Source organism: Artibeus jamaicensis, unplaced genomic scaffold, assembly GCF_021234435.1.
Source record: "Artibeus jamaicensis isolate MK-2021 breed Jamaican fruit bat unplaced genomic scaffold, CSHL_Jam_final contig_793, whole genome shotgun sequence".
NCBI classification, from domain to species: domain Eukaryota; kingdom Metazoa; phylum Chordata; class Mammalia; order Chiroptera; family Phyllostomidae; genus Artibeus; species Artibeus jamaicensis.
In genome coordinates this window covers 7,898,874-7,920,893 of record NW_026521975.1, presented here as the reverse complement: position 1 = coordinate 7,920,893, position 22,020 = coordinate 7,898,874, and the positions used below count along the sequence as shown (strand labels likewise).

The 22,020-nt window shown below is 38.3% G+C and overlaps 1 protein-coding gene across 1 annotated transcript in view; it reads right to left on the bottom strand.

Annotated features, from left to right (window-relative positions):
* GK5 (glycerol kinase 5) overlaps positions 1-22,020 on the bottom strand; it is a 100,948-nt gene that overhangs the window by 15,097 nt on the left and 63,831 nt on the right. The window contains exons 7-12 of the mRNA XM_053672898.1: positions 21,216-21,277; positions 21,060-21,133; positions 20,767-20,827; positions 19,029-19,155; positions 17,894-17,998; positions 6,496-6,590 (exon numbers count right to left, since the gene is read on the bottom strand). Coding sequence (XP_053528873.1) covers positions 6,496-6,590; positions 17,894-17,998; positions 19,029-19,155; positions 20,767-20,827; positions 21,060-21,133; positions 21,216-21,277 — 524 coding nt within the window. The remainder of the gene's footprint in view (positions 1-6,495; positions 6,591-17,893; positions 17,999-19,028; positions 19,156-20,766; positions 20,828-21,059; positions 21,134-21,215; positions 21,278-22,020) is intronic.

Sequence of the window (22,020 nt, the reverse complement as noted above, 5' to 3'; positions counted from 1 at the left end):
TGTAGAGAACTTAGGACAGAGTGCAAATTCATAGTGAGGTTAGCTACCACTATAATTTTTATTTTTTTATTATTACTACTATTTTTTTACCCAAACCCTTCCCACTACTGCTTTCTTCATAACCTTTTCACTGCACCTCTGAATGCATCTTTCTATTGTTAAATAAATTCCCCAAACCCATAACCAATTCTGAGAAGCTCCCTACACATATTTTGTGGTTGCTGTAACAAACATGGCTCTGAGCTGGGCCAGTGGCTTCAGCCATAGCTATTCGGTGCAGGTTCCCAGGCTTGCACAGCACAGGTACCAGAGGGAAATTGTACTAACCTGTCCAACCACTCTAGGCCACTGTGTATCTGCTGTTAGCAGACACTGCCCTCCTGCACATACGTGTTGAGGTCCACATCAACATCATGCTGTACTTCCCTTCACCTTCCCACTGCTCAGACACTGCAGTTGCCCACAGAACCAGAGATGGCATTCACAGTACTTGCTGGCCATGTACATCCTAAGGAAACTGTTTGAACTCACAGGCCCCGTTTTCTAAAACAGCCAAGTCTCATGCCCTAGTCCCACCGCCACTACCACAACTGTAAGGAGTGAGCACACCTGACTCAAAGTCTGTTTAAGGCTTGAAAAAACAAGGCAGTCCTATCAGATTCCCTTTCCTGGAGATCTGAACTAGGAACCGCTGAGAAAAGGACCATCAATGGGAACTAGTGGATAAAACTAAAAAGATGCACAAGGTGGAAAATTGTTGTCTGTATTTACAAATTGTGAAGAAGCAGAAAGCATGAGGAAATAATGACAGTTGAGCTGAAGTTATGAGGAAAAAAGGATACAGAGCAAAGCTGATACTGAGAAAAGCAGACCCACAGAGAAACAGGAACCACAAAGAACACTCCGAACTGCAAAGCTAGTTGCCAGCTCTTCTCTAATGCCAGTCCTCAGGAGGACGTGAACAAAGCAAGTCCCCTCAGGGGGCGCTGAAATAAGTCTGTTTTTATACGGCAGAACTCGTCCCCCAGATGGAAGACTGGCACTGGGCTCACAGTCCTGTCCACTCTACTCCTGCCACCATCACAATAACTTTAATGTCAAGTACACAACCACAGATTCTAGCCTCTGATACCTCTCAGGAACACTCTGAGTATCCCTCTCCCCAGACCACAGCCCTGCTAGAGCAAAGCCACAATGACCAGTCGATGCCACCCCGCGTACGGGTGCTCCCACCCACCCCTTCTGCCATTCCCTGAAGTGGCTGTCCCAGACACCCTCACTCGCCTCAAAGTTTCCCTGATGACCCTTTCTTAGTGGACTTTCTTGAGATTTTAGGTGATGAGGAGCTTTTAACATCCTGCCCTCCATTATCCATAGCAGTGACAATATTCTAAAAGTATCACAGATAATTGTCTCTTCCTTCCTTTCCATCCCCTATCCCTCATTTTCTCTAGTTGTTGTTATAGACAGCTTATAGACAATCTCTCCTATGTACCAAACAGCTTACCATCAACACACTATTGTTCTTTGAAGCACCTTTTGGCTTCAGTTTGGACTTTCATTTTACATTGGAAAGTATTGGGCTTCGCAGGCTTCCCTCTCCCCTCCCCACCCTAACACATTGCCAGGGTGCAATCATGACAGAACAGGGACATTTTGTTATCAACATGAAATTGAAACCCTCATCTGTAAGAGTTTTCTCTAAGCTTCTGAGCTTCAGCAATACTTCATGTTTTTATTACATATGATTTTTACGGGTATATGAATTGATGGAAAAGTGGAACACAAAGTTGCCAAAATAAAGTCACGAAGTCTACCAGCACACTTTTAAACATGGGAAGAAGAGTAACCTAAGTAAATCCTACCTTTGTGATTACTATGCATCTAATCTTCCTCCTTAAACTTCAGCCACACAAATCTGCTTCAATTCCTGTCCTGTCCTGTATAATATTCTAGTCGCTTCACATCATCCTGAAAAGGAAGCAATGCACACTCCATAGACAGTTTATAAAGTTCAGAATACAGCATATTAAAGAAAAGGGTGGTTGGTCAAGATAGAGGCATAGGTAGATACACTGTGCCTCCTCACACAACCAAAAGAGGCACAACAACCAATTAAAAAATAAAAACAGAACTGCCAGAAAATCAAATTGTGTGGAAGTCTGACAACTAAGAAGTTAAGGAAACATTCATCCAGACAGGTAGGAGGGGTGGAGATGGGCAGCCAGGCAGAGAGGACTCCCAGCAAGGCAGCAGCTGGCAGAGCAGGCGGCCCCACATTTGAGTGTGGATAAACTGGTGGGAACAACTGGGGAGTGAGACAGACCATGAAACACAGGGTTCCAGTGCAGGGAAATAAAGCCTCACAACCTCTGACTAAAAAAACCTGTGGGAGTTGTGGTGGCCAGGGAAACTCCCAGCCTCACTAGAGAGTTTGCTGGGGAGATCCATGGAGTCCTAGCATATACACTAACCACCCACCCAGGAATCAGCACCAATAGGGCCTGATTTGCTTGTGGGTACTGGGGAAAGTGACTGAAAGCCTTGGAGAGCCAAGCAGGTGGAATGGTTCCCTCTCTGACCCCTCCACCACATACAGTGCCACAACTCAGGGAGGTGGGTTGCCCTGCCCAGGAGAATACCTAAGGCTCCACCTCTTACTACATAACAGGTGTGCTGAGACAAAGAAATACAGCCAAAATGATAGAACACACCAAAGCTCCAGGAAAAATACAACTAAGCCATGAAGAGATAGGCAACCTATCAGATGCAGAGTTCAAAACACTGATAGTCAGGATGTTCTCAGAAATGGTTATATATGGTCACAAAATAGAGGAAAGAGTGAAGGCTATGAAAAGAGACTTATGGAAAAATGCACAGGGAACTAATGCACAGTGACAGGAAGGAAACTGGAACTCAAATCAATGGTTTAGACCAGAAGGAAAAAATAAACATTCGACCAGAACAGAATGAAGAAACAAGAATTTAAAAAACTGAGAAGTTTAGGAACCTACAGGACAACTTTAAACATTCTAACATCTGAATAATGGGTACCAGAAGGAGAAGAGAAAGAGCAAGAAATTGAAAATTTATTTGAACAAATAATAAAGAACTTCCCCAATCTGGCAAAGGAAATAGGCTTCCAGGAAGTTCAGGAAGATCAGACAGTCCAAAAGAAGTTGAGCCCAAGGAAGCACACACCAAGGCACATCATAATTACATTACCCAAGATGAAAGAGAACGAGAGACTCTTAAAAGCAGCAAGAGAAAAGGAGACAGTGACCTACAAAGGAGTTCCCATAAGACTATCAGCTAATTTCTCAAAAGATATCTTGAAGGTAAGAAGGGGCTGGAAGGAAGTATTGGAAGTCATGAAAGGCAAGGACCTACATCTAAGATTGCTCTATCCAGCAAAGCTATCATTTAGAACAAAAGGGCAAACAAAGTGCTTCCCAAATAAGGTCAAGTTAAAGTAGTTCATCACCACTAAGCCTTAATTATATGAAATGTTAAAGGGACTTATCTAAGAAAAAGAAGATCAAAAATATGAACAGTAAAATGACAACAAACTCACAACTATCAACAACCAAACCTAAAAAAACAAAAACAGACTAACAAAACAACTAGAACAGGAAGAGAGTCAGAGAAATGGAGATCACGTGGAGGGTTATCAGTGGGAAGAAGGAGGAGGGAGAATGGGGAAAAAGGTACAGGGAATAAGTAGTATAAAAGGTAGGTACAAAATAGACAGGGGAGGTTAAGAATAGTATAAGAAACATAGAAGCCAAAGAACTTATATGTATGATCCATGGATATGAACTAAAAAGGGTAATGTGGGTGGGAGGGGAGATGCAAAACAGCGGGGGGGGGGGAGGAGGGAATGGGACAACTGTAATAGCATAATCAATAAAATATATATTAAAAAGATAATTATCACGGATATTAAAGTAACGCTCATTTAAAAATCTAGTTTGGAAATATGGTGATTTTAGAGATTTAAAGCATTCTGATCTAATTGTTTCTCACCAGGTTCTAAATTCTATGATCCAGACTTTTAAATTTTGAACTCCTGTAACTAATTTACCATAAATGACCCTGAATAGCTGCTGCAATTTTGAGAAAAATAAACAAAGTAGGAGGGATCACAATACTTGATACCAAACTGTATTACAAGGCTGCTGTAATCAAAACAGCCTGGTACTGGCATAAAAACAGACAGCTAGACCAATGAAACAGAACAGAGAGCCCAGAAATAAACCCAAGTGTCTATGGTCAATTAATATTTGATAAAGGGGGCAGCAACATAAAATGGAGCAAAAATAGCCTCTTCAACAAATGGTGTTGGGAGATCTGGACAACTACATGCAAAAAAATGAAATTTAAGCACCCATTTACACCATACACAAAAATAATTTCAAGGTGAACAGAAGATTTAAATATAAGTCATGACACAATTAAAGTCCTAGAGGAGAACATAGGCAGGAAAACCTCAGATATTTCACACAGCAACATTTTCACTGATATGTCCCCTAGAGCAAGGGACATAAAGGAAAGAATAAACAAATGGGATCTCATCAAAACAAAAGGCTTCTGCACGGCTAATAAAAACAGTATTAAAACAAAAAAAGAACCCAATGTATAGAAAAACATATTTTTGCCAATGATACCTCAGACAAGAGTTTAATCTCCAAAATATATAAAGAACTCACACGACTCCACTTCAGGAAGACAAAAAACCCAATTATAAAATGGGCAAAGGACTTAAACAGAAACTTCTCCAACAAGGACATACAGAGGGCCCAGAGACACATGAAAAGATGCTCAGCATCACTAGCCATCAGAGAGATGCAAATTAAAACCACAATGAAAACCAACTCACACCTGTCAGAATGGCCAACACAAACAAATCAACTAACCAGTGTTGGATAAGATGTTGAGAAAAGGGAACCCTAGTCCACTGTTGGTGGGATTGCAGACTGGTACAACCACTATGAAAAACAATATGAAATTTTCTAAGAAAACTAAAAATGGATCTGCCTTTTGACCCAGCAATTCCACTGCTAGGATTATATCCTAAGAACCCTAAAACACCAATCCAAAAGAACCTATGCACCCCAATGTTCACAGCAGCACAATTTACAACAGCCAAGTGCTGGAAGCAACCTAGGTGCCTGCCATCGGTAAATGAATGGATCAAAAAACTATGGTACATTTACACAATGGAATTCTATGCAGCAGAGAGAAAGAAGGAGCTCCTACCCTTCGCAACCGCATGGATGGAACTGGAAAGCATTATGCTGAGTGAAATAAGCCAGGCGGTGAAAGACAAATACCATATGATCTCACCTTTAACAGGAACCTAATCAACAAAACAAACAAACAAGCAAAATATAACCAAAGACAATGAAATTGAGAACAGGCTGACAGTGATCAGAGGGGAGAGGGGAGGAAATTGAAGGGGAAAAGGGTGAATGGTTTCTAGGAACAAGTATGAAGGACACATGGACAATTAACAAGGGAAGGGTGTGGAAATGGGAGGGATGGCTAGGGGTAAAATGCAGAAAACTGTACTTGAACAACAATTAAAATAAAAAATTTTTTAAATGAAATAAAGAACAAACTGCCAGCAAACAGAGGGGAGGGGGAAAGAGATAATGGTGGATAATAGGGGAAGGGCCATCCAGGAACATGTATAAAGGACACACGGACAAAGCCAAAGGGGGTAGGTTCAAGGGGGAAAGATGAGGATGGGTGGGGTGGAGGGCCACGGTGGGGTGAAAATGGAGACAACTGTATGTGAACAACAATAAAAAATGTTTAATAGAACTTATAAAGAACTGCAAAATATACATATACAGATGTGGAGGGGGACACATGTGTGTACCTTTCCATTATTTTTCTAAATGTCAATGATGCACTTCCTCTAAGCACTGATATATTTCCCTCCACTGGGAAATGACTATTTGGGTCATGATAAAATAATCCTAAGTATGCCCTGACTGGTGTAGCTCAGAGAGTTGAGCATCATCCCACAAACAAAAAGTTGCCAGTTTGATTCCCAGTCAGGGCACGTGCCTGGGTTGCGCCTAGCTCACAGGTTAGAGGTATGCAAGAGGCAACCAATGGATGTTACTCTTGGACATCAAAGTTTCTCTCCATCTCTTTCTCCGTCTCTTGCCCTTTCTCTAAAAAATAAAAAATAAAATCTTTTTATCTTAAAAAAGTAATCCTAGGTCTTCTGTAAAAGTTCTATGATAAACCTGCCAACTTTAGTTTCCACAGAGATAAAGTTCTAAGCAAAAGCCAGATGAATTTCCTGTGCTCTTTGATGGAATTCATACTAGGTTAAATCATAGTTTCTCAGCTCTAGAATGTACCTTTCACTGTAGTTCTGTTGAGTGCCCAAATTTTCAGGTAAAAAAGTGATAGGTACATAATTTTAGGTGTGGGTATGAAGAGAAAATATTTAATTGCCATTAGATATTTTTTACATACCTGCAATCCACTAAAAGATGGAACAAAATAAACTCCTTCAGAATCCTCCAAACTTTTGGCCATTTTTTCAGTCTCAGCAGCATCCGTGAAAAGATCTGTGAACACAAAAATAAATAAACAAGAAAAAACTTTAAAACAAAATGAAGGTGTTGGGGAAAGATAAAGAATTATGTTATATGGCTAGTGTTTACCTGCACCAACATTTATTATAAATTTAATATGAAAGGTTACTCACTTGAAAGGGCCAACACAAAGGCCAATCTGCTCTCATACTATCTGGGTTTTATGAGGACCAGTTGATAATAATTACAAATTTTACTAAAAATGACAGTTATCAGAACCATAAGTCACATTCACTCAGTCAAAAGGTACAGATAACGCATCAAAATGTCTGTAGCACTTTAAAAACTAATATCAAAAAGAAAACATTGGTTTTGAAATCTGTACTTACAAAATATCGTGTTCAAATGTCTAAATTTTAAAATCAGAATGTGGAAAACATACTAGAAGGCTGGTTTAAGGAACATGTTTGGTAACAGATGAAGAAATGGGGAAAAATCTAGCTTATCCACATTCTTCACTGATTGTTTCATTCCTGTTTGAAGAATTATCTTTGTCTGAATAATCTTCCACTTAAACTGTCTCAAGGGAGCTTATTGATGAAGAGTCTTTTGGGGTAAATAGACTTTATTCTGTCTCTCCCACTGAATACAATTAAGACTCCTGGACAGGCCCTGGCTGGTGTGGCCCAATGGATTGAGCACCAGCCTGTGAATCAAGGGTTGCCAGTTTGATTCCCAGTCAGGGCACATGCCTGGGCTGTGGGCCAAGTCCCCAGTGGCGCGGACACAGGAGGCGACTGCATATTGATATTTCTCTCCCTCTTGTACTCTCTCCCTGCCTCTCTCTAAAAATAAATAAAATCTTTTAGAAAAATCCTAGATGGAATTCACAGACAAATGACCTAAGGGCCAGAGGAATAACCCAGCAGACTGACAGTGGAACCCTTAAATGCCACTAAGCCAGCCAAAATTTTCCTGCTTTTTTACCTCCTCTGCTATATCCCAACCTGGACTCGGAGACAGCCTGAAACCAGAAATGTGGGTCTACACACTGGGTGCAAATAAGCCTCACCTGCCTGGTCTGAGGAGCAGGAGTCAGAGGTCTCTACAGAACAGAGCAGAGGAATTACCCTATTGTGTATGTGTGTGTGTGTGTTTTACATTCTACCTGAACAAGAGAAGAGGAAGGGAGAGAATAGAGCCTCAGGGATCAGTAGGAAAATGTTTAATATTTGTCATTTATATTCCAGAAAAAGACAAACAAATGCACTTCTGAAAAGTTATTTGAAGAAAAAAAAATAGTCTGTAGACTTCCCACAGAACAATAAAATGAACTACTGGTCACATACAAAAACATGGGGCTGAATCTCAAAGACATTATGCTGAGTAAAAGAAACAATCCCAATTGATTATACACTTAACGAATCCAGTCAATGTATATGATATTGTGGAAGAGGCAAAAGTGTAGGGGTGGAGAAAAGATTAACTGCTGCTAAAGATTAGATTGGGATGGGGACTCACTACGAGTAGTGACACCAGGTAATCTGGGGGATGATGAAAGTGTTTGGTGCGACAGCCACGTTCTTATGAATGACCACGTTCCTGGTCATTCAGTCTATACAGTTCTTAAAACCAGTAGAACTACAACCCAAAATACCAAACCAAACACAACCACTATAAACAGATAGATGTAGTATATGGATATAGATAGATATAAACACAGATTGAGTATGATGGTGGTTTCACAGATGTGTATTTTGTTAATACTCATTGAATGCTTTAAAAAGGTGAATTCATTATATGTAAATTAAACCTCAATACAGTAGATTTAAAATAATTTTTTCTAAAATTAAGAAAAGAGATTCAACTTTACTCCTAGTAAGAAAAACACCACTTAAACATTGAGATGTCATTTCTCACCCATGTAGGTTGGCAAAAACTCAAATGTGTGTCAATACTTCTACTTCAGCCCCCAACTTCTGCAGTTCACCCAACAAGGTCATTTGATTATGCATAAGACACTATGAAAAAGGAGGCTATAGGGAAACAGTCATATAATTCTGGTGTTAATGCAAAATGAAACAATTCCTATAGAGGGAAATATGACAATACAGTATATTTAACAAAGCAACAATGCATTGATTCTCTGATACAGCAATCCCACTTCTGGGTATTTATTTTTAAGACACACCTCCAATGACATAAAACACATTATGTGCAAGGTTATTAATTACAGTATTATTTGTGCTTTCAAGAGATCAGAAACTATTCCAATGTCCAATATGGGTTCTTTGCTGGCTAAGCTGTGCACATACACATAAAGAAGTGCTATGACACTGTGAAAAAGAATGAAGATCCCTGCAAACTGATATGAAGTAACTCCCAAAATATATTTTTAGGTAGAAATGGCAAAATACAAAATAGCATACACAGATTACCTTTTATACAAGCATATCGGGAAAAAGAAAACACTCATGCATCCTCATGTTTTTGCAAAAATAAATAGAGGAATAAACCAAAAACAAATGAACTGACTATCTATTAGAGGTATGGAGATAAGATGAAGAGACTAGGGAGCAAATCAGCTCCTCAGAGTACACCTTATGGTTGGGACTTTGGGAATCACATTAAAATTCCACATTAAAAAAATTAAATGTTTTTTAAAAGGATGCAGAGAGAGGTAAATACTAAGACTGAATGATAACAGAAACAAATGAACCTAATTCTATTTCAAATTAATAAAATCACTGAGGGGAGAAGAAAAAGAACTAATCCAAGTAACTTTTGAAGAATGTGCTTCAACCATATTACCTTGATATAAAGAAAAAACACCCCAGCAAATAATCATGAACAAATGTTACTTGTTGTATTGGTATGGGTCTAGTAATTCTGGAACTCTTTTGAGTATATTTTAAGATTCAGAAAATGAGTATATAATATTAATGCTGTTGGGAGCCAGGTTCTCAAAATAAAAAAAGGGAGAGAAAAAATACAGAAAAATGAAAGACAAACAAGGACTCCTAGGAGCTAGACTGGAATTGGAAGTACAATATAAACTCAAGGATTTTTTACACATGCACTCTTGTGTATGCTTTTCTCTCCCTCTCTCTCTCAAACATACACACACACACACACACACACACACACACACACACACACATATACACTTCTAGCTTTGTTGTAAGGGCTTAGAAGCAATGGCACTTCATTATTGTTTTAAAATGCCATTACCCACTAGAGAATGTAAGGAGGACTCACTGGAAAAGTGCCTAATTCCAAAACAAGGGAGGGAAAAACACAAGATGAGCTCTTGTTCCAAAAACTAAAACTAAGAATGTTCTCAGAAAATAATAAACAGACATTTAAAAGGTACAAGCCAGTTCTGGCCATGATGGGTGTGTAGCTGGAAATGCTTAGCTTTCTTGCACAGCCAAAGGACGGATAACAACTATTTTAAAAACAGAAAACAACCAGAAATGCCAGAAAATCAAACTGCACAGAACTCTGACAACTAGGGAGTTAAAAGAAACATTCATCCAAACTGGCAGGAGATGGACAGCTGGGGAGGCAGAGAGGATGTGTGGCAAGGCAAAGGTGGGGGCTGGCTAACCCGTTGGTCCCACATTTGTGTGGGGATAAATAAGGAAGAACAGGAGTGAGACAGACCATGAAATCCAGGATTTCAGTGCTGTGAAATAAAGACTGAAAACCTCTAGCTGTAAATCCCTACAGGGGTTGCTGTGGTAGGAGAAATTCCCAGTCTCACAGAAGAGTCCATTGAAAAGGCCCACAGGGTCCTTGGATGTACACAAAGCCACCCAACCAGGAATCAGCACCTGAAAGGGCACAATCTGCTTGTGAGGAATGACTAAAGTGACAGAAAGCAGGGTAAGAGCTGAGCAAGTAGCACTGCTCCCTCTTAGACCCCTCCCACATGTACAGCACAACAATGTAGCAAAAAGGGTTTCTGCAACCTGGTGAATATCTAAGACTCCACCTCTTACTACATAACGGGTGTGCTGAGACAAAGAAATACAGCCAAAATAATAGAACAGATCAAAGCTCCAGGAAAAATACAACTAAGCCATGAAGAGATAGGCAACCTATCAGATGCAGACTTCAAAACACTGATAATCAGGATGTTCACAGAAATGGTTGAGTATGGTCACAAAATAGAAGAAAGAGTGAAGGCTATGCAAAAAGAATGAAAGGAAAATGCACAGGGAACAATTGAACAGTGACAGGAAGGAAATTGGGACTCAAATCAACAGCTTGGACCAGTAGGAAGAAATAAACATTTGACCAGAACAGAATGAACAAGTAAGAATTCAAAAACATGAGGAGAGGCTTAGGAACCTCTAGGACAACTTTAAACATTGCAGCATCTGAGTCATAGGTGTGCCAGAAGAAGAAAAGGAAGACCAAGAAATTGAAAACTTATTTGAACACATAATGAAGGAGATTTCTTCTTCATTATGTATTCACAATGAACACATAATACCAGATTTCCCAATCTGGCAAAGGAAATAGGCTTCCAGGAAGTCCAGGAAACTCAGAGAGTCCCAAGGAAGTTGAACCCAAGGAAGCACACCCCAAGGTACATCATAATTACATTACCCAAGATGAAAGAGAAGGAGAGAATCTTAAAATCAACAAGAGAAAAGGAGACAGTTACCTACAAAGGAGTTCCCGTAAGACTATCAGCTGATTTCTCAAAAGACACCTTACAGGCAAGAATAGGCTGAAAAAAGTATTCCAAGTCATGAAAGGCAAGGACCTACATCCAAGATTACTCTATCCAGGAAAGCTATCATTTAGGATGGAAAGGCAAATAAAGTTCTTCCCAGATAAGGTCAAGCTAAAGGAGTCCATCATCACCAGTCCTTACTATATGAAATGTTAAAAGGACTCTTCCAAGAAAAAGAAGAAGATAAAAAATATGAACAGTAAAATGACAACCATCTCACAACTGTCAACAACTGAACCTAAAAAAAACAAAACCAAAAATGAACTAAGCAAACAACTAGAACAGGAACAGAATTATAGGAATGGAGATCACAAGGAGGGATATCAGTGGGGAGGTAGAAGGAGGAGAATGGAGGGGAGTACAGGAATAAGAAGCATAAATAGTAAATACAAAATAGACAGAGGAGGTTAAGAACAGTATAGAAAATGTAGAAGCCAAAGAACTTATATGTAAGACACATGGACATGAACTAAGGGGGAGGGGGCGATTCTGGTGGAGGTGGTTGGAGTATGGAGGGGAATAAAAGGGAGAAAAAAATTAGACAACTGTAATAGCATAATCAGTAAAATATACTTAAAATAGGAACATGTATAAAGGACTCATAGACAGTCAATCATGCACAACAGGGTGATGATTGACTATGGCAGGGGGTGGTGGATGGGGCCAGGGAGAGCAATGGGGGAAAACTGTAACTGAACAACAATAAATAAATAAAGTTTATATGTAACTTTAAAAAGAAAGTATATACTACATGACCAAGAAACATCACTTTTGCACTTAACATATTTTTAAGTATTTTTATTGATTATGCTATTACAGTTTTCTCAATTTTCCCCCCTTTATCCTCCTTCTGTCCTGCACCCCAACTCTCCAGGATCCCACCCCCCCTTAGTTCATGTCCATGGGTTGTGCATGTAAGTTCTTTGAGTTTTCTGTTTCCTATGCCATTTTTACCTCTCCCTATCTATTTTATGCCGATTAATTATGCTTCTTCTTCCCTTACCTTTCTCCCCATTCCCCTCCCCCACTAAAATCCCTCCATGTGATGTCCATTTCTGATTCTGTCCCTGTTCTAGTTGTTTGCTTAGTTTTTGTTTTCATTGCCTTTCTTTTGTTTTAGATTGACAGTTGTGAGTTTATTGTCATTTTACTGTTCATATTTTTTATCTTCTTTTTCTTACATAAGCCCCTTTAACATTTCATATAATAAAGGCTTAGTGATGATGAACTCCTTTAACTTGACCTTATCTGGGAAGCATTTTATTTGCCCTTCCATTCTAAATGTTAGCTTTGATGGATAGAGTAATCTTGGATGTAGGTCCTTGCCTTTCATGACTTCAAATACTTCTTTCCATCCCCTTCTTGCCTGTAAGGTTTCTTCTGATAAATAAGCTGATAGTCTTATGGGCACTCCTGAATCTTACAAACCCTTGAGATAACTGAAACATTCCAATAACCAAATTATAGGGGTGCCTGAAAACTTATTTTAACAAATAATGAAGGAAAACTTCCCCAATCTGGCAAAGGATATACACTTCCAGGATGTCCAGGAAGCTCAGAGTCTCAGGGAAGTTGGACCCAAAGAACAAGACACCAAGGCACATTGCTATTAAGTTATCCAAGATTAAAGATAAGGAGAAAATTGTTTTGCACTTAGTATCTTAGCCAAGCACTGGAATATGTTTATTTTCCTTTTTCCTCTGTAATGTGTAGATGTTGTTCCAATTTTCAATTTTTACGACTAAGTTCATGCCAGTTTGTCTTTTTCTTTATAAATAAAATTGTTCTTTCTGTCTCGAAGCTTTTCTTTATTCTTACAATTCAGACAGTTCATCTACACATGACTGTCTTAGTTTGTGTCTCGTTTTATTTTTCTTTTTAACATGGTAAGCCATTTCAGTCTGAAAATTCAGTTCTTTCATTTGGTTACAAAAATTTATTTTCCATTATCTCTTTAATTTTTACATTATCATAATTCTGTTTCCATTTCCAGTTACATTTTTATATTCCAAAGAAGAGACTATTAGTCACACCTTTTTTTCTCTTGTCTTTCCTCTACACTGATTGCTTTCAGTTTTGTTTACTATTCTTTTTTCTTTTTAATCTCCCCGATTCCTATTTCGGTTTTCAGCACTGTCAATTTTATGTTTTGTCAATCTTTTTACATTTTATATATCATATTTTTATTCTTCAAATCCTTATGTTTTCAAATTTTTTTTTGCTTTGTACAACAAGTATATATTGCCTCAGACAATGAGTAATTTTTTAAATTATTTTATTGTTGTCCAGTTAGTAATCTACATTCACTCCCCACCACTGCCCCCAAAACCAAACCCACCTCCCTCCCTTGCTTCCATCCCTCCTTGGTTTTGTCCATGTGTCCTTTATAGTTCTTCCTGAAAACCCTCCCCAAAATTACCCCTCTCACCTCCCCTGTGGTTACTGTCAGATTGTTCTTAATTTGAATGTCACTGATTATATTTTGCTTGCTTTTTTCTTTTGTTGATTATGGTTCTGTTAAAGGTGAGATCATATGGTATTTGTACCTCACCTCCTGGCTTATTTCACTTAGCATAATGTTCTTCAGAGCCATCCATGCTATCACAAAGAGTAGGAGCTCCTTCTTTCTCTCTCTGTATAGTATTCCATTGTGTAAATGTGGCATAGTGTTTGACCCACTCATTTACTGACAGGCACTTGGGTTGCTTCCAGCACTTGGCTATTATAAATTGTGCTGCTATGAACATTGGGGTGCATAGATTCTTTTGGATTACTGTTTCAAGGTTCTTAGGATATAGTCCTAGCAGTGGAATTGTCATGTCAAAAGGTAGATTCATTTTTAACTTTCTGAAAAATTCCATACTCTTTTCCACAGTGGCTGCACCAGTCTTCATTCTTACCATCAGTGCACTAGGGTTCCATTTTCTCAACGTCCTATCCAACACTTGTTTGTTGAATTGTTTATAATGGTCGCCTTTACCCATGTGAAGTGGTATCTCATTGTGGTTTTAATTTGCATCTTTCTGTTGGCTAGTGATGCTGAGGATCTTTTCATATGCCTCTGGGCCCTGTGTACACCCTCCTTGAAGTATCTGTTCAAGTCTTTTGCCCATTTCTTTACTTGGGCGGTTGTCTTCCTGCAGTGGAGTCCTGTAAGTTCTTTATATATTTCGGAGACCAAACCCTTGTCACAGGTACCATTGGCAAATATGTTTTCCCATAACGTTAGCTCTCTTTTAATTTCAATGTTGTTTTCTTTAGCTATTCAGAAGGTTTTTAATTCGATGAGGTCCCATTTGTTTATTCTTTCCTTTATGTCCCTTGCTTTAGGGGACATATCAGTTAAGATGCTGCGGCATGAAATATCTGAGATTTTCCTACCTATGTTCTCCTGTAGGACTTTAAAGGTGTCACAACTAATATTTAAATCTTTTATCTACCTTGAAATTATATCTGGAGGACTTCTGGACAATATGGAGGTGTAGGTAGACACACCATGCTTCCTTACACAACCAAAATTAATGACAACAAAAATTTAGAAACAAAAAACAACCAGAACTGACAGAAAATTGAAGTGTATGTACAGCAGTCCGACAACCATTCATCCAGCCTAGTAGAAGGGGCAAGAGTCGGTGGCCTGCAGAGAGGGGTCATGGCAGAAAAAAGCAGTGACTGGTGACCTGAGTGCACAGGCAGTGGTTGGCTCACCCCAGGCAGGCAGAAGGCGGCCGGCAGACCCCAGGCACAGGGTGGCAACAAGCAAACCCAGTGAGGCACACAAGGCAGCTGGCTGACCGAGGTCACACATTCGTGCACAGATAAACCAGGCGAAAATGGGCAGCAAGACAGACCACAAAACCCAGGGCCCCAGCTCTAGGAAATAAGGCCTAAAAGCACCAATTGAAAACACTTGTGGGAATTGAGGTGCCAGGAGAGACTCCCAGCCTCACAGGAGAGTTTTTTGGAGAGATCCACGAGGTCCTACTACTTACACAAGCCCACCCACCTGGGAACCAGAACCAGAAGGGCCCAATTTGCTTGTGGGAAGCAGGAGAGGGGACCAAAATCGAAGAGAGAGTGGAACAAGCGCCACTGCTCCCTCTCTGACCCTACTCCCACATACGGCATCACAACCCAGCAACTGGGTTGCCCCGCCCTGGTGAGCACCTAAGGCTCCGCCCCTCACTACACAACACCTGCGACCAGACCAAAAAAAAAAGGCTTAGATGCAAGAACAGATAAAAGCCCCAGAGCCAATACATCTAAGTGACCAAGAGATAGCCAACCTATCAGATGCATAGTTAAAAGCACTGGTGATCAGGATGCTCACAGAACTGGTTGATTTTGGTTGCAAATTAGATGAAAAAAATGAAGGCTACACTAAGTGAAATGAAGAAAAATGAACAGGGAACCAACAGTGATGGGAAAAAAACTGGGACTCAAATCAATGGAGTGGACCAGAAGAAAGAACAAACAACCAAACAGAAAAGAATGAAGAAACAAGAATTCAAAAAGAAAAAAAAAAGCGGAGTGGCTTAGGAACCTCCAGGACATCTCTAAATGTTCCAACATCCAAATTATACAGGTTCCAGAAGGAGAAGAGGAAGACCAAGAAATTGGATACTTATTTGAAAACATAATGAAGGAGAACTTCCCTAATCTGCAAAGGAAATAGACTTCAAGGAAGTCCAGGAAGCTCAGAGAGTCCCAAAGAAGTTGGACCCAAGGAGGAATACACCAAAGCACATCATATTTACATTAGCCAAGATTAAAATGAGGGAGAGAATTCTAGAAGCAGCAAGAGATAAGGGGACAGTCACCTACAAAGGAGTGCCTATCAGATTGTCAGCTGATTTCTCCAAAGAAACCTTACATGAAAGAAGGGGCTGGAATGAAGTATTCTAAGTCATGAAAGGCAAGGACCTACATCCAAGATTGCTCTATCCAGCAAAGCTTTCATTTAGAATGGAAGGGCAGACAAAGTGCTTCCCAGCTAAGGTTAAGTTCAAGGAGTTCATCATGACCAAGCCCTTATTATATGAAATGTTAAAGGGACTTATCTAAAAAAAGGAAAATAAAAAATATGAATAGTAAAAAGACAGCAAACTCAGTTATTAACAACTCAACCTAAAAACAAAAACAAACTAAGCAAACAACTAGAACAGGAAGAGAATCAGAGAAATTGAGATCCATGGAGAGTTATCAGTAGGGGAGTGAAGGGAGAGAGAGGGGGAAAAAGTACAGAGAATAAGTAGCATAAATGGTAGGTATAAAATAGACAGCAGGTGGTGAAGAATAGTATAGGAAATGGAGAAGCCAAAGAACTTATATATACAACCCACAGTATGAACTAAAGTGGGGGGATGCAGTGGGAGGGGGTGTGCAGGGTGGAGGGGAATAAAGGAGGGGAAATTGGACAACTGTATTAGCACAATCTATAAAATATATTAAAAAAAAGAAATGAACAACTGACACATACTGCAACATGGGTAAACCCTGAAAACATTATGATGAAAGAAACCAGTTACAAAAGACCACATATTACGATTCCAACCCTATGAACTGTCCAGAACAGGCAAATCTACAGAGACAGAAAGTAGCTAAATGCTGGCTTAGGAATGGGGATGGAATAGGGAGTCCCTACCAAAGGGCATGGGAGTTTATTTTGGGAGGAATAAAAATGTCCTAAAATAAGACTGTGGTAATGGTTGTACAACTCTGTGAAAATACTAAAAAGGTTGTTTGTACATGAACTGTATCTTAATAAAGCTACTTTTAAAAAAGCAAAAAATATTCACACAGGCAACTGCTTCATCCCCTCCTTACAGTATAATAGGCAATATTCCATGTCAATAAGATATGCAACTATACTGTTATTTGTGACTGTACAATGTTCCAGTATACAGATATACTGCCATTTACTTATTGAATGCTTTATTATTAGATAGGAAAATATTTTCAATTACTGCATTAAACACCCATGTATATATACACTTTTGCACACCTGTCTAATTATTTCTTTAAGGAACAAAAAATAGAACTGCGGGGAGAAGGTCTGCATTCAAGTATAATGCCTGATGGTCCCCGAGGAAAGGCCATACTAATTAATATTCATCACAATGGAAAACAATGTTATCTTCTCTACATTCCCACCGATGTGGAGCATATTGAACTAATTAAATTCTGATAATAACAGGTGAAATAATTCTATAAATGTGTATTTCTTAGATCATTGAATTTAAACAGCATTTGTAGTCATTTGATATATGAAATACTTATACTTCTGTCCTTTGTTTTTCATCATCCTTATTAATTTCCCTGACACATGCTACACATTGCTCTCACCAATTTTTCTTTTAACTTTGCTTTATGGCACCTTTCTCCCTACATATTCTAATATTTTATATACTTAAATCTATTCTTCTTTATCTTTATGGTATCTGGCTTAACCACCTAGCCTTTTAGTATCCCAATATCCTAAAAACAACATCCTATATGTTCTTCTAGCATTTTATGTTATGTTTGAACAATCCATTCATTCCCTACTAATCTGCCATCCTTTAATTCTGGCCTGTAAGAGATGACTTACCCAGTTGTTGAGCCCATTTTATGGCAGTACCAGTGTCTCCTGCATTTCCTTCAGCTAAGCATACAACCTCTTGACCAATCTTCCACCCAATTAATGGATAAAAACCTTAAAAACAATGTAATTAACATAGTAAATAATTCACTGCAGAGTCATCTACAATGGAATAATTTAATTAGCCAAAGCAAAGTGGCTGTGAAGTCAGAATGCCTAGGGTGAAATTCCAGTCTTCTCTCCTTTACCAGTTATGGTCTTAAAAGTTTCTAACCTCTTGGCCTCAGTTTCCTTGACTAAAATGGTCTACCTCAGAGAGCTGCCTCAGAGAATAAACTGAATGAACACATTAAAAGAATTTAGCACAATGCCTGGCATATAATATGAATAAATATTATATCAATGTTTCTGGAAAAACAAAAAGAATATTTTAACTGAGAAATAAAAGGTTATTATGAGATTGGTTTGCTTGAGAACTGTCTCATCTATTGCATTTATCTGTGGTTTCTGTACAGGCTGCTAAACAGGAACAATCTCATATAATGGTCAACATTTTTTTATCTTCCATTTTCCCTCTTAGGGAAAAAGGAAGAGCTTCACTGGGGATGGAAGGTAGGTAAAAGATTTTCAAATCCACCTCTTCGTAACCATGTTAAAGGACTAGAGGCCAGACTAAGAACCCACAGCCACCCTGGGTAGTTAACCAGATTTCTTGGTTTATATGTCCCAGGATTTCTCCCATCAGAGAGAACAAATTCTTAATAACTCTGTAATATGCAGGGACCACTATTTGAGAACTATCACCTCCAAAAAATCATAAAAAGAAAAGTAATTTCTTACATATTTTAGAGGATTTAGTTATTTTAGAGGCTTAGAAAGATGTTTAAATACATATAACATTATAGGTAAATTTTTGGAAAGCTAACCAAAATACCCTAATCCTTCTGAATTTTTTCTATAACATCTCTCTCATTTTTATGCTTTTAATTTAGAGATAAAAGGGAAATGGGGACTGTCTCTAAGTATAATAATGAAAAGTATGTTAAAGAATGTCCTTAATATAAAATGGGAAAATAGTATTATAAAAGATAAATATGCAAAAATGGTATTTTATTAGTAAAAAGGATATATTCTAATTACTTACCTCCAATGTTCTGTTGAGGGCTATTTCCAGTATTAATATCCAAAAATGTCCCAGTTCCCATGGTCAACTTCACATCACCTGTCTGGAAACAGCACTCCCCAAACATGGCTGATTGCTGGTCGGCAACCTGCCAAAAATGTTCAAATGTAAGACCTTTGGGGCCTTAGCAGAGGACCACTTCACTGTATCCCACTGTCTCATTTAATGTGTTCTCATGGTTCAGCACTGTCTTCTCTTTTTTCCTTTTCCTTAAAAAAAATCTGGAGAAAACAGGGAGCAATAACTATAGGATAAGAGTCTCTCTGAGACTAACATTGTATGGATAACGAATGTGCCTCAAGAATTTTTAGTGGGCAACCTACTTCATGAGTTTTAAATATTATAAGGTTAAGGGATAATCTTAGAAATAAAGCCAGAATAAAGATTATGCAGGAAAAAAAGCCCAAGATTTTTGTTTATATCTCATAAGTGGTTTCATTCATTAGTCAAAATAATTGACCTCACAAATTTCTCTTTTAGGAAGAGTTATAAGGGTATGCTTAACTATATATCTCTATAAACCATACATTCTGTTAATATAGTTTAATGTAGATACATATACAGCAATATTTTAAGAACCCAAACTCATCTGAAGAACACTTTCTTACCAATATATGATTCTTCTAGCCATACCCTAATCTAAATTTGAGCCTACCCCAAGATTAAGTAAGACTGATCCTCTCTAGCCCTGACTGGTGTGGCTCAATGCGTTGAGCATCATCCTACAAACCACAAGGTCACCAGTTCAATTACCAGGCACATGCCTAGGTTGTGGGCCAAGTCCTCCACTGGGGTTAGGGGCATGTGAGAGGCAACTGATTGATGTTTCTCTCACACATTGATGTTCCTCTCCCTCTTCTTCTCCCTTCCTTCCACTCTCTCAGATAAATAAATAAATAAATAAATAAATAAATAAATAAATAAATAAACAAATCTTTGTGGGGGGAGAAGAAAAAGACAGATTCTCTCTAAATAACCAGGAATTTGTAACTTGACAATTAAATTCCCTACACTCAATATTTTTCTCCACCTACTGTGGCAAATGTCCATCTACCGACAGATGGACTGTACTTCCTGCTTAAGCTGTTACGGGCAATCAAAGGCAAGATCTACCCAGCCTCTCAAATCAGGTGGTAAATCTTTTGGGCTCTCGAAGTTCTGACTCACTCATCCAGAGAATAACGGTATAATCGAGAAAGAAACTTCAAACACCAAAAACAGCTAATTGTTCATTCTCCTACAAGTTTCTCTACTGGTAGATGCTGGCTAAGGATTTATGAAATGTAAATACAACTAACTTCTTTATTTTAATTGCCCTATCATTATTTATGGTTATATTGTATTTAATATAAACTAAACATTGACCCTATTCGTATTTTTTTTTAATCTCAGAGTATCGAACATAAACAAACATTACTCAGAATACAACATTTTAAAAACATTTAATGGTTTCCCAAAACACAGTATGTAGAGAAGTCAGTAAAGGTTATAAAGTTCTTCTATGACGGAAGATTCACCCAACTGTCCCCTTCCCAGAATACAGAAAACACGTGATTATATACAAGGTATTTTTAACTTAAAAAGAAAAAAGATACTTTAATTTTATTCTGCAAGAACCTTCTTTTGGTCTCATATCTAATCCCAACTATTCATGTACATTCATTTCCTTTGTATTGTACAATACAAATTTTCTACTTACCAAGGCCATTATTGGTATGGGCACACCAAATATCTCTTCATCCACTGATCCAAAATTGAAGCTTCAAATAAAATTGATTTAAAAGTAAGTTACAGCACTAGAAATATTAATTTTTAAATTCAGCAAACTGTTTTTAGCATAAGCCAAAAAGTTATATAATGTATGTTCATAAAGGTACCCCCCAAATGTAAATCAAATACTTTTTAGTTTTAAACCAAATGCTTTTTCCTCACCAAAACTAAATGAATTCAGGGACGATTTTGTTGATTTCTATGTCTAATGTTCATTATTACCTTGTATCCCTCACAGGAGGCAGGAGAGAAAGCGGTATTGAGAGCAAAGAAGTAATTGGGCCACTCCAACACATCTGAACATAAAAACATGTGATCAGAATCCAGGTTAAATTACACAAAAATTGATGATTCAAAAAGGAGGAAAAAAGCCTTTACCTCATATGGGTCAAAAAGTCCAGTGGTACTTGCATTTGAAAAGTCTGTAGCAAATTCAGAACCTAAATTTACATTGGAAATAATCATTTACAGATAGTGTAAACACCTATCCCTAGTTTATAGTTTAGGCCAATTTTTGCCTGAAAATTTGCCAAAATGTATATTTCCAGTGCAAAGTATCCAAGTTAATCTTTATAAACTTTTATAACTTACAAAAGCACTCTCAAAAACATTGTCACATTATGAGCCTTAAGTTTAAAAACCAGGAGAGGGGTTCATAGATGCAATGTGATTGCCTACGGTTATACCAAATTGCAAAGTGGGAGATTTGGTACTGAACTCGAATTTTACTCTTGAAATTAAGACTGTTCCTAACCCTGGCTGGTGTAGCTCAGTGGATTGAGTGCGGGCCTCAGAACCAGACAATCCAGGTTCAATTCCCAGCCAGAGCACATGCCTGGGTTGCAGGCCGGTTCCCTGCAGGCCACTTCCCAGCAGGGGGCGCACAAAAGGCAACCATACATGATGTTTCTCTTCCTCTCTCCTTCCCTTCCAATCTAAAGATAAATAAATAAATCTTAAAAAAAAAAAAAAAGAGACTGTTCCTCAGTTTTACATTTGAGGTTTCATCACAATTTTAAAATCACCCTCCTCTTCCAACTAATCTGAAATTAATTTAGCTTTGTTACAAATGGTAGTTTCTAGGGTACCAAAGGGCAACATGTCTGGGATATAGGAAGAAAAAAACGTAACATCTGCTATTTTGGGGTAAATCATTTCTATCAAATTTCAGTTATTTGAAATA